The sequence below is a fragment of the Manacus candei genome, unplaced genomic scaffold (assembly GCF_025592945.1).
Source record: "Manacus candei isolate 608988 ecotype Guabito, Panama unplaced genomic scaffold, ASM2559294v1 h1tg000011l, whole genome shotgun sequence".
Taxonomy (NCBI): domain Eukaryota; kingdom Metazoa; phylum Chordata; class Aves; order Passeriformes; family Pipridae; genus Manacus; species Manacus candei.
Genome location: NW_026138059.1, coordinates 28,771,945 through 28,784,693, shown reverse-complemented (window position 1 = coordinate 28,784,693; position 12,749 = coordinate 28,771,945). Strand labels below are relative to the sequence as shown.

General features: G+C 35.8%; 1 protein-coding gene across 9 annotated transcripts in view; it reads left to right on the top strand.

The window, feature by feature from the left end:
- The window catches only part of EPHA7 (EPH receptor A7), a 171,361-nt gene that overhangs the window by 58,178 nt on the left and 100,434 nt on the right, over positions 1 to 12,749 (top strand). Inside the window, exon 6 of one of the 9 annotated variants that reach the window (XM_051778173.1) lies at positions 1,603 to 2,632. The exons of the other annotated variants lie outside the window; for them this stretch is intronic. Within the exon in view, the coding sequence (XP_051634133.1) occupies positions 1,603 to 1,688 (86 nt within the window). The 3' untranslated portion in view covers positions 1,689 to 2,632. Of the gene's footprint in view, positions 1 to 1,602; positions 2,633 to 12,749 lie in introns of those variants that run through there. 9 annotated transcript variants of the gene reach the window in all.

Here is a 12,749-nt window from a genome sequence, read left to right as displayed (position 1 = left end):
TCATAGTCATAGATTTACAGGAGTTTTATTAGGTCAGAAGATATAATATGGTTATCCTGTGCTATGGTATAAGTAACACAAGCTGTCTGATTTTATGAAATGATCCTCGCACCAAGCCCAGAGATGTTAGTGAAGCTATAGCTTCTGTATATATTAGAGACAACATCTAGGCTTTACCTAAAGATTTCAAGTAATGGAAAGATCCTTCAACCTCCTAGATAAGTTTTGTAAGAGCATGCAGCAGGAAGCAGGATACCTGACTCTATTCCTTCCCTGCTCTCCAGTTTACTGTGGGATTATGCACAGGCAAGCGTTTCCCAGGATTTGACACTGTCATTGTTGAGAGACAGGGTACTCATACAACTGAAGCTTTGTCTGTTTAGCACTTCTGAATATCAGGATTTAAAGGCTTCCAATTGGGCATCTAAAAAGAATATACATAGGAGACAGATTTTGGAAAAAAAATGGCTTTAAGCTCTTTTTGTTACAGCAGTTTTCTGTCTGTAAAATGAAGGTAACCCTCACTTCTCCTTTCCAAGGTCTTCAAGATTTTCTGATTCTAAGTGCTGCATAAATGCAGCTTGTTTTTTTTTTTTTTTTTTTTTACTGAATTACAAAATTTGCATTGTAGAAAATACAGGCTTTCAGAACAAATACATTTACAAAAGGAAAGACCTCTTTTACATTATTTTTGCAACAGCATGTTTTGGATCCTAATACTGATTTCTTTGGTTTCTCAAGGAGGAAAATATTTTAGGTGGAACAGATTGATGACTATAATTGAACAGAAAGAGACTGGTTGCTCAAAGGAGACTGTTATGCTTCTGTGCTCCTATTTTATTTTACCATGGAGAGAAAGAAAGTGTTGGATTTATTTATAGCCAAGTAAACTAGGATTCATGCAGCTCTCATTTGTTACTGTGTGACTATTCTATACTTTTGGCAAAATTGACTTTTTTCTATGCCCATATTGCTTTTTATGTGTGTAAATGTGTCTAACTAAACCTTCCTCACATGTTATTATGCTAGCACAATAGGTGGCTATATATAATTACTAGGTTCACCAGTTGCACAGAGGATTGCAATGAGATTTTTCCTTTGTAGTTTTGGTTTAATTGAATTTCTCCTTTGTGGCTATAGTCACAGAATTCAAATCATTGTGTAATGATAACAGGATATTATTGATAAAAGAATGGGAATATGGAATATATTCAATGTTTCTTCACCCACATATAACAAGCTTTTATGAGACAAAGAGAGCATGTCACATAAAAGGACCAGGTGGTGAATAAAAACCTATTTATATTTGTGGAAATAACACAATAAAATGACTGCAAGTGGGTAAGCATCATTTCACATTGCTTATATATATATATGACACATTGCTATTCATTCCTTGTTTTGCTATTCATTCCTTGTTTTCAAAAGACTTTATGACTAGGCTATCAGTTGTCTGGCATATTTTTATGCTTCAGCCAAGAACCATCAGGCTTTTGGTTTTGCTTTGTTTTGGTTTGGTTTTGTTTTGGTTTTTTTTAACACTATGAAGTACAGTAAGTCCCTCAGGAGTAAACCATCTTGTTTCGTATCTTGCCTATCCAGCATCATATAAAGAATACAGGATGTCATCCCAGGATTGCAAAGCCGATCTATGTGAATCCCTGCATCCTTGTAGGATTCAGATTTAAATGTGACTAAGCTTCAGTTACAGTAAATGAATGTACCAAAGAGCTGCACCTGGAGAACAGCTGACAAGCCCTACCTTTGCAAGCTTACTGAATGTTTGTTTACCAAAGATAAAATTTACCACTTCCCTAATAAGAAAGTCACCTTTTGGTTGTACTGGTAGTTCCCTTTGAACCATCAAATACCTTTCCAAATTTTAATTTTTTTCTATACAACACTCAAAAGGTGAATGGAAATTGGATAGGTTTCACAGCAGGTGAATATTTGTCATATTTTGAGATTTATACATTTTCAAATATTTTACAAAATATGTTTCAATAACAATTTTATAATTTTTCTGTTGACACTTTTGCAAAGATAGTGTGTTTTTAAAACTATATTTCTGCATCCTTCCTCTGGAATTTATCTGAATGGGCAATGGACTAATCTCTGGTAAAGGGTGATATACACCCAACCTACCCTGACTTTGATAAAAATTAAGATATTTTGGACAAATCCCAACATTTATCAGGATTTGAGGAAATTTAAGTATGTGTCCTGAGCCAGTTTTAGTTGGTTTTATAGTTGTTGGGAAAAAAAAATCATATCTAAGGGAACACTCATAATGTCTTATTACTGTAACCAAACATAGCAAACAGAAGTTAAAATGTAATGCCAATAACTGCTCCTAAACATACTCTCTGCTCTTGTGCAGGGAGCACTTGGTAATGCTTGCTGCTTCTTCACAGCAAGAGAAAGTTGCTCCACAGCACTCTTAGGTCATACTGTGCCTTCAGATGCACTTAATGCTGACAACTTGAAGTGGTCAAAAAACCCTGATTCAGTTCCATAATCAAGGCTTACTCTTGAAAAGCATTCTCTTTTAGTAACGATTTATATATGTTAATTTGCTATTCTATTTTTACATCCGAGAGTTCAATTTTCAGACCATTTCCTACAAAAAACAGATCCCAAAATTCACAGTTCAAAAAAGGAAACTGATATTTTCAAAATGGCATTATCCCAGCAACTTGAACTGAGAAGACATTACGTGCTATAAAATTATGACTATTAGCATATCGATTTACATGACAAGAAGTGTTTGAATGCAAAAACGTAAATCTGTGAGGTGGGTTCTACCTTTCTTAGGTAATTCTGTAGTCTTTCTAAACAGGGGAGATACTTTGCTTTCTCCCACATGCTACATTCTCCTTTCGTTCTTGCTGCTCATAATTTTTCTCTTGTTTCTTTTTGCTTTTTTCTCCAGCTCTCAATTATCCCTGCTCATTTTTTAAAGTCCCCTTTTTCATAGACTCTGCACTATTGACATCTATTTGTTTCCTGTTCCCTGTCAGTCTCACTTAAACCTGACTTTTCTTCAGCAGTGAACTGTCCCCCAGCAGAGGCAGCAATCAAGAAGATTGATGCCTGCAGCTTTCCCAGTCTCTATGACCTCAGCATTCTAGTCCTATTCTCACTTCTCTCCTTTCCCCAAGCCATTTTGGCTTCTTCCCATGTTGCCACGAAATTGTTTTAATCTACCTTCATCTACATCTTCCATCTAATGTTCACCTCTAGTGAGGTGACATGACAGCTTATTGCAAATAATTTCAATGGTCAGCTTAACATTTCTTCTATGTTTTCCCATTTCAATGGACTTCCTTTAGCTATAGGTTTCATTTGATATTTCCTGCTAGTGACTTTACTTTTTGATCTATGATTCATCTTCTAACCTCCAAATGTAGATCTGTTTTCCCACACTAATATGGCTACATCATCTCTCTCTCTCTCTAATATATATATAAGTGATGCTTCATGTAAAAAGAACTTAGATTATAAAAATAATGTTTTTCTTTTACCAAATGCATTCCACCTGTTGAGCTGGGGGAATTATTTTATGAAAAGTCACGTTTTAAAACTAGTATTCACTAAACACTTTCATTAAACTGTGGTTTTTACAAATATGTATATGATGATGACTGTATTTTGGGTTACCTTCTTGCTTATTTTGTTTAATGGGAGCTATATGGATGCCTGTGTTTATTCCTAATGATATTTAAGATATACTTTAATATATTTTAATATTTTAAAACTTTTTCCTAAACCAGTTGGCAGACAAGATAGCTCTGTAAGTGTTCTGAACTCCATGGCGACCAACTAAAAAGGGAAAAATTGGAGTAGAAATTAGTTACATATGATAGTTATTATTCTTCTACTTTTTTAGATGTCTCCTCAGTACATTAAAAAAATGGATTGCATTTTTTTTTTCTGTGCAGTTAAGACTGCCTATTGATCTGCAATCACATTACCCTGAACTAATATCACAGATATTTTTACAGGAGGCGATAACTGAATTTATGCCTGAATTAAACTGATGGATAAAAACTTGATAAGAATTCCAGTCTCTGTATAGCAAATACCATCAGATCAAGGAAAACAGTTTGTTCATTCACTGATTGTATCAGGTCATATTTAATGTTGTGAAATCCACAAGGTTATAGAGATACTGCAGAATTGCTAGGCTGCAGCATATTTGTAAGATTATTAGATGTTAGATTTTTCTTTAGGATTTTCACAAAGAAGGAAACATCTATATAGGATATAATATGGTATGTCATATATATATTTTTAACAATTCTGATAACATTTTATATACATATACACAAAGAAATTGAAATTACTAGCAACATGTTTTATATGAAAACTTACCACAGAATAGCTAATTGATATTAATTCCCTTTTTTTCTAATATTTAGTTCTGTTTGTTCCAATGTTTTTCACTGAAAGATGAGAGAGAAAGAAAGAAAGAAAGCAGATGTTAGATGTATTGCTTAGGGTCTGATCCTGCACCGCTGAAGTCAATGGAAGTTTTGTCATTGACTTCAATAGGAGCAGGATTTGAACCTTGTGCTCTATCAGAACATGCAGGAACAAAAGCGATGGGTGCTCTGTCATCTTGAAAGGAAACTTTAACTTTATATCACATTTTGAGTCTGACTGTATCAGGTTTTTGCACATCAGCTTGTGGCTGAACGTAATTTGAAATTTTTTTAAAGTATACCAAAAATACTTTTTTTCCCCCTCAAATGGATATCTGAACTCTTGCCTATCCAGCTCTACCATAAAAGCTTTTTAGAAATAGATATAATAATTTTTGCTAAGAAACTTTTTTTCTAGTAACAACTGTGTGAATTTTACAATATTTAGAGATAAGAAGAGTGGGAAGCTACTCTATAGGGTAACTACACGCCAAGATAAAGCTTCAGCTTCACAGAACCAAAGCTCTGAATTAGAAATGGTCCAATTAAGCTATGTATGTTAAATGTTTGGTAACAACCTGCTCAGAGAAGCATGACAGCCTCAGGGCTATTGACTTTCCTGTGCACTGAGCTATGGAAATAGCAGGTTGTGTCACCATGATCAAATGTACAGTACTCAAGCATAATTTCACCAGCTACACAATGAAAAACTATGTACTTGAGGAAGAAAATGAGTGATATAAAGTACAATTTAGCCACATAAAGAAGGAATTGGTTTATTAATGTCACACAAAGGATTAGAAACCCCTTTTTCTTTTAAAAAACATGCGCCAGATATCTCCTTAATATTTATGAGTTAAATCAATTGTGTTCATAAAAGCAGTGATGAAAAACTAATCCTGATCTTGAAAAGCAGTATGTCTGTTAATATTACACTATGACCAATCCCAGAAAGGTCTGTAAAATTAAAGAGCTCTAATTGTGACACTTGCAGGGTAGGTTTTTAGACGCTTGTAGATTTGCCTGGTTTCTTCTTTCACTTCATCCATAGTTAGATTATTTCTCATGACCACAAGTCTTTTTCAACAGAGTAGAAACTAAGTAATAGCTCTTTGAGCTTTATTAATACTTTTGGGGAACTTTATTGCATAGTTCTGTGAAGACCCAAGCAATGTCAAAGACTTTCAAGATAGCTGCAGTACAAACACAAGAAATGACTTGATACATTTATACTTGGTGATACACAGTCTAGAGTAGCTAATTAATGTGTGTGGAAAGAAAGAACAATTCCGTAGACCTTTGATTTTGGCAGCAGAACTATATCTCCAGATCTTCCTTTTTGTGCTTAGTGGGAACTGTAATATGATAACTGGATGCAAGATCTAAATAAGTGCTGAACATCATCAGTAGGAATTCTGAACTCAATGTTGTTTGTTTCAGACCTTTTGAAGAATTCATATTGTGATTAGAACAAACAAAACCTTTTAAGTGCTCAGATGCTTTTTCAATGAGAAATGAGCATCATTGCTGAAAGGCGCTATTGCAAGTGTATAAGTGCTACCAAAAGTGAAATCCTAATTGAGGGTGTATGTAGTAAATTAAAAAAATTCTTAGACTGGAACATCTCTATATAGTGAAGCTCTTGATGACAGCTTGACATGGAGCCAACCTACAGTAATGACTCCTGTGGAAATCCTTGGAAGAGAGCAGGTAGCATATAGAGGGAAAAGTAAAGAAGTTTCTTCATTAAGTAGAATAGCGAAATGTGCAACTTCTAGGTGGGAGAGGTTGCTCACACTAGTGCCTGTTGAATAGCTGGAAGACTTTTGGTGAGTCTATCTCAGCTAGTGAGTTAGTATGCCAAAAATGCACTACAGGACCACATAAAAAATGTCTTGAACGTAGAGCTTTCTTAAAGCAAGGTTCAAGTCCACCATTTACAGATGTAGTTCACTCTCATATTTAATTGTCTAGAAAAAGATGCCATGTAGATTTGTCCAGCATTTTCTTATTATTTTTTATAGGTATTTTCCTTAAAAATGCTCAGTGATTATGCTGCTGCTCTTTTGGAACAGATTTTATTCAATTACTTTTATAATATTTGTTGCATGTGCCAGCAAGTCTGCTTTTTAAGAAGGAAAAACAGAGGTTTGATTAAACAAGTCCTCAGTTGAAAAATACAAATCTTCCTCTTCTGGCTCGTGGCCTTCTGGCAGTTTAGGGAGTATTAATAGCCCAAGAGTAAATGGTTCACCTCTAGCAGGAAAGGGTGAAGATAGCCCATGTCTTTGAAGAGCTGAGCTTGATCTTTCTGGTGCTAGTGGGATAATAAGAAAGGGAGACATCTTCCCTAATAGCTGTAGCCGTTGCTGACTTATCCACTATGACAACTCCATGGGTGGCAGCAGATTTTTCAGGTGCTGAAACAATCTGGGTAATTAATAGTCTGGACAATTTTTGCCAGCACTGACATGTTGCTGCCCTATGTAGTTTTTACTGCTTTGTGTATGATAGAAACAGCTCTGACTTCATAGGGCATATTCGTAATTGAGCAGTTATATCTACTGTTCTTTGGCACATGGATTGTTTTACAGTTAAGCATTTCTGTAGTCTTTCTCTGTAGTAGTCAAAATATATAATTGGTTCTATTTCTAGAGAAAACTCATAGGGCAATTTACTGAGGAAACCATGGTTGAAGGCTGCAAATTGACAACAATAAAAGTGTTATCCCAAGTTCAGTAGTTAATGTTGCTTTGTTAGTGATGAATGGAAGCAAATTTGATGCAGACAGCAATCTGGTGGAATGATGCAGAGCTATCTATGAAAACATCTGTACTAATCCACCAATGCAGTAAATTATAGCTACAAGCAAACGACATTGATCCAAGAGGATCATTAACAGCTTTAACCAACTGATCCAAGTAATAGGGTAAATGAGAGAACATTATCAAGATCTGATTTTTACAGCTGTCAACTACAATTGCTAAAACATGGTTGCCACTTGCTCTCAACTTCAACCATTTTATGACTTAAATTTAGTGTATTCTATTATGGGCAGCCAACAAGGATCAATTAAGTGGTAAAATATGCAGGAAAAAATTGTCCAGTGATCATGCACTCCATTTAGCAGGAGGTCAGTCACAAAGGAAGAGATAATTGCTGCAAGCCAGCAAAATTAATCGGGGATGAGCTAGAAAGGATGATGTATGTTCTGTGACAAAGTACGTGACAGAGATGTACGTATAAACCTGTAGGTGCTTGCTTTATTGAGGGCGCAAGGACGAGAGAAGGAGACCTGTGAAAAACAATTAGCATGGCTTTAGAGTGAGCAATTCTTAATTGTCCATAACATGTCGACATCAGATAATTAGTGTCCCAATTTTTAACAATATTTGGTCATTAACTACAGTAGAATAAGGAAGATCAAGAACAGAGCCATTTGTCTGAGCTAAGTGTTACATAATGGTGTCTACATGTGAACATAATACAACTAAATTATGCTCATGGTAATGACACAGAAATCTTCTTATTGTGGAACCAATATAAATGTTCTAAATTTGAACTTATAACAAGCTGCTCCTTATGTTTCCGTAAGGTAGCTTGTTTATGTTGGCAGCCCACAAAATAAATCAGACTTTAATGCTGGCTGTAGTTTAAACTCCCTGACTTGATGCTTTTCATTTAAATTTTCACAGCAAGTGTCATAAATCATGTGACTCAGGCCACTTTAATATTAATACTAATTATGAAAAGGTAACTTTTAGCTAAAGTTTCTAAACATACAAAGCTATTTGAGTGTGCTAAAGTACATCTCTTTGGAAGATTTTACTTCAGCGTCTTTTATTCTGCCAGCAGATTTTGACCAGTTTTAACTATGTTTGCCAGAGAGGTAGAAATCTTAAACTCTTACCTGAAGTCAAGGGGCTTAAACCTGTTCTTACTGAATGAGCTAAATCATGTACCAGACACAAGAGAATCCACATATGCAGAAACACAGAAAACCTTAAGGAAAAATATTCACAGAACTGCTGGCATTTTTCTAATGTTAGCTCAAGAAATCTTAGAAATGCAGAATGGGATGTCTCATATCTTACTTCCATCTGGTTTCTGACTTACACAGGCATAGAGAAAGAAAAAGAGAGAGAGAGACAGGCACACACAGGCATACACACGGATGAGTTCATGTACGCACATGCATACATGTAGCTCAGTCTCCTTTTAGCCACTCTTTCTTCTAGTCTGTTAGTGTATTTTTCCAAATTTTTAAGACAGATCCCACTTCCTCATAAGTGGGTTTAACGGTAGGGATGAGGTGCTGTCACTGTGATTCTTAGCTTTTCTTTTAAAGTATGACCCCTCCTAAACTCTTACCTGCATTTCAACGGCTTGTTGTGCACAATTATCCATTGAATCTGGGGTTATCTCTCGTGTATATGTTTTTGCAGCAGCAGACCCTTCAGTTTCTGTATCTGCCATCTCATATCTGCTGATGGATCTGTTTGCCATCTCTCCTTTTAACCTTTTCTGTCTGTCTGTCACCTAAGCATTTCTTTTTTATTTTTGAGAATCCTATTTCTTAATGCATCATGAAGAGCTAATTTTTTTTCATAGCACCCAAGCTCCTATCAGGCAGTAGTGGCTGAGTCAGCAGACCAGATTCAGAGCCAGTAAACCCTGATGTTTATGCGGAGAAATGTCATTTACTTCGCTGAAGAGTCTATTTAAGTTCATAGAACCTCTAATCATGTCTGTGAAATGAGGAATTGGATGCTAATATTTCAGAGCCAATACTCTAATGATGTGTCTCTGTGGATCTCCTGTGGAATTACTCCAAATATTCCCTTGTGTAGCTGAGATCAAAATTTCACCCTTAGTTCTAATTTTTTATATTGCAGCTTAACTGATAATGAAGCGGGAAAAGTGTCATTGCTCTTTATATTGTATGGAGTTAATAACATGAAGTATTTTAGGGCTAAACGTTCTGCTCTTTGATGTTGGCATTAAACATTAGCATTTGAATCACTGGTGGATATTTACACTGTTGTAGTTGGTGGAGATTGATAGGTTTCTTTAGGGAGTGATTTGGAACAGGAGCCAAATTTAGGAATTGTACATTGACTTGTCCTTAATTACAGAGGAAGCGTTAGATTACCTTCCTACTTAGCCACCTAAATTAACTGCCAAAAGCTGATGACTTGAATGCCCTCTTTCTCCCACCCCCACATATGCAAATGTTCATTTCTGCCACAATGTTAACATTAAATATTTACATGCTTTTACTTATTTTCAAGAAAATACTAAGCAAGCAAGCAAATTTAAAAGTAATTTATTGTCTGTGGGATTTTGAAACTCTTAAAAATAATTTGTTTATCCTATTAGTAATTCATGTCATTAAGACTCTTTGAAGCTTTCTACCAAGGACTGAATTAACCAAGGTGCTTAGTGAGGATATTCATATACAGTCATGTCCTAAAAATAGGGATATTTCACTTGATTGCACGTCATAGCGTTTATGTTAAAAATGTTTTAAAAATATAGAATACTTATTCTATGCTTTCTTTTTACTGTAATGATAGTTAAGAGTCCCCATTAGGAGAGCTGCAGGTGCTTTGCAGTTTATCTTGCCTACAATAAAGCAGTGATGGCCACTCATCAGTGTTATATACTTCTGTGTAAACAATGAATTTACTCAACCATGCACCGGCACAGAACAATTACAAGCAGATAACCTTCACTGAGCAATAAATAGAGAAAGTGAACTCCTTCACTAGACTCGAGGGAGCCGTTTCTTGATGCTTGCCCTAGCGGATACCCCAGGATCTCAGAATACTATCACAATTTAAGTGCTTGGGAGGGTAATTTCTGTATGATAAGGAGACTACCTTTCACACCTATGCTGACTACCACAGAAGTAAAGGTTGGTAGTGATCTCTCAGGCAGACATGTCCTGTCCTATTTAGCAATCTGTCGGTCTAAATCAATATTTCAAACTCCACTGGGATACTAGCAGACAGGCAGTGGGACTCTTAAAGAAGCTAATGTATGTTTGCTGTTTACCAAAGCTATGCCTGTACAAAAGGGATCAAGGTTCATACTATGTTCCTGGCATGTCAGGGCTCATGCTTGCAAAGTTAAACTTCTTTATCTCCCAACACAGTGTTCCCATGTTGAGATTGCCAGAACTATGCCCAACTAGCTAAGCATGCTAACAAATTAATGGTATGGACAACCATGTGTTCATTCTCACCCCAGCACCATTTACTTTACTAGATTAAGTTTACTAAGTCTACTAAGGTATATTGATAGATCAGGTGGTCTATAAAATTTGACTTCTTGCAAAATATTGTGATGAGTTAATCTCAAAGTGATAAACCTATTCATAAAATCAGCACAGCTCATTTTCTGGGGGAAATACCACAGCTGCGAACTGCAGTGAAGTCGGTAAACTGGTACCATGTTTGTCACATGATCGTATAAACTTCTGTAAATGTAGAACACTCCTGGAAACAGTCATGGCTGGTGTCATAAATTCTGTTTTGTAAAAGGGTTATGCTTTCCATTGGGCCCACAGAAAGGGGCTTCAGTTTGTAATTCATATCTTTTAAAATTCCATCATATATCAGTTCTCACTTAAATTTTCCTTTCCAGTACTCACTATGAAGCTGAGGAAAGGGAATAATATTCAGAGGATGAGTAAAACAGATTTGAAACTGTTGATAAAGCATGCAGAACTATTGTTTCAAAATGTGGGAAAACCTCAAGTATATTTTTGGTAGAAGAAATTAAGTAAATAATTTTTTTAAAAGTATCTTACTGTCTATTTATGCTCCGATTCAAAATCAGTGGTAAGTTTTCCTTTAACCCTAATAGGTATCTAAGCCACTGAAAATTACTATTCAGTACAAAAAGGGTGGCACAAAGTTGCTTTCCATTTACCTACCACTGAACAGTCAGTATTATTCTAATATCACAATCTAGAGAGTTAGCACACATTAAAAAAAAAAATTGAAAGTGATAATTATTCAATTGTCCATTTTCATACATTTTAATAATCAGATGTTTCATCCAATATGAGGTTGTTTTGAAATTTTCTGCAAAAATCTGAGATCTGGGAAATGCCTACCCATGTTAATAGCTCAGTTTTCTTCAAGTATGGAATAAATAGGAATTTGCATAAGCTAGCTATAAAAACTGACTTGATCTTCTGTTTTTTGGGTTTTTTTCCTGCGTTCAAAAATGCATATTGTTGAATGTTTTGAACTTAATCAGTAGATCTCAAGGGGAGCTTTGGTGTAAAAGGAGTGCAGTTTGACCCCTGTAGCTTTAGAAAGTAAGAGTCAATGATCTCCATTAGACTGTATATCCCACTGGGTAGTATCAGTTGCCCTTTTGTTATTGTAAGCCCTTTCTCTTACTTCTACTGTTTAAATAAATATATTGAAGCCAAAGAGTTAATGACAAATTCAGGAAGTCTTGACTTAACGGTGATGAAGTGAGATGCATTTTGTGGCATTCAATGTACACAATTTATAACCCTGTTTGATTACCGCAGCATGTCCTCCGTGTATAAGGATTGCACCCGGGGGACTAGTCAACTTATTAATTCATCACTTGCCGCCTTTTATGGTTGCAATACCCCTTTATGGCATACAAGCAGAGAGATCTAGTAATCTGAAGGCTGCCAGCCGACTGGTTCCACTCTAGCTGACCCTTTGTCTGCAGGCACAATGCTGATAACTTTTCCCCGGGTTCTTCTTTCTCGGAGGCCACGCAACCCTCCCGCCTTTTGTCTTATGATAGGAGCAAGCAGCCATGGTTACAGGAACTTCCAAGGAGGAACAGCCTTCCGCAAGTTAACCTGTAGCTTTTTTAAGTGCCTTTTGATTTATCTGTCACCCGATCCATCAGCAATGAATAATTTTCATGGAAGGTGCACTTTAATTACCTTCCCATTTGACTAGCATTATCATGCCCTATCTAGGTAATTAATCTCAGAAAGTATCCAATTTCAGTCTTTATTGCTGGCAGGCAGGCCTTCTGAATTATATGTGCTTGAATGGGCATTGGGTCTGTTGTTAAACCAAATAGGCCATGAAACAATTTTTGGGTCTTTTTTTTTTTTCCTGTCTTTTTTTTTTTTTCCTTAGCTTAATGGGTCCATAGGGATGTTGTGGTCTAGTTGCTTTGGTTGGCATAGTTGAGATTTGCATAATGTAAAACAGGAAAGGGCAATGGTAGAAAATGATGTCTGATAAAAAAATAATTAATGTAGCACAGATCATAAAAGTCAATCAGTCTCTGAAGAAATAGTTAACAGATTGTGAA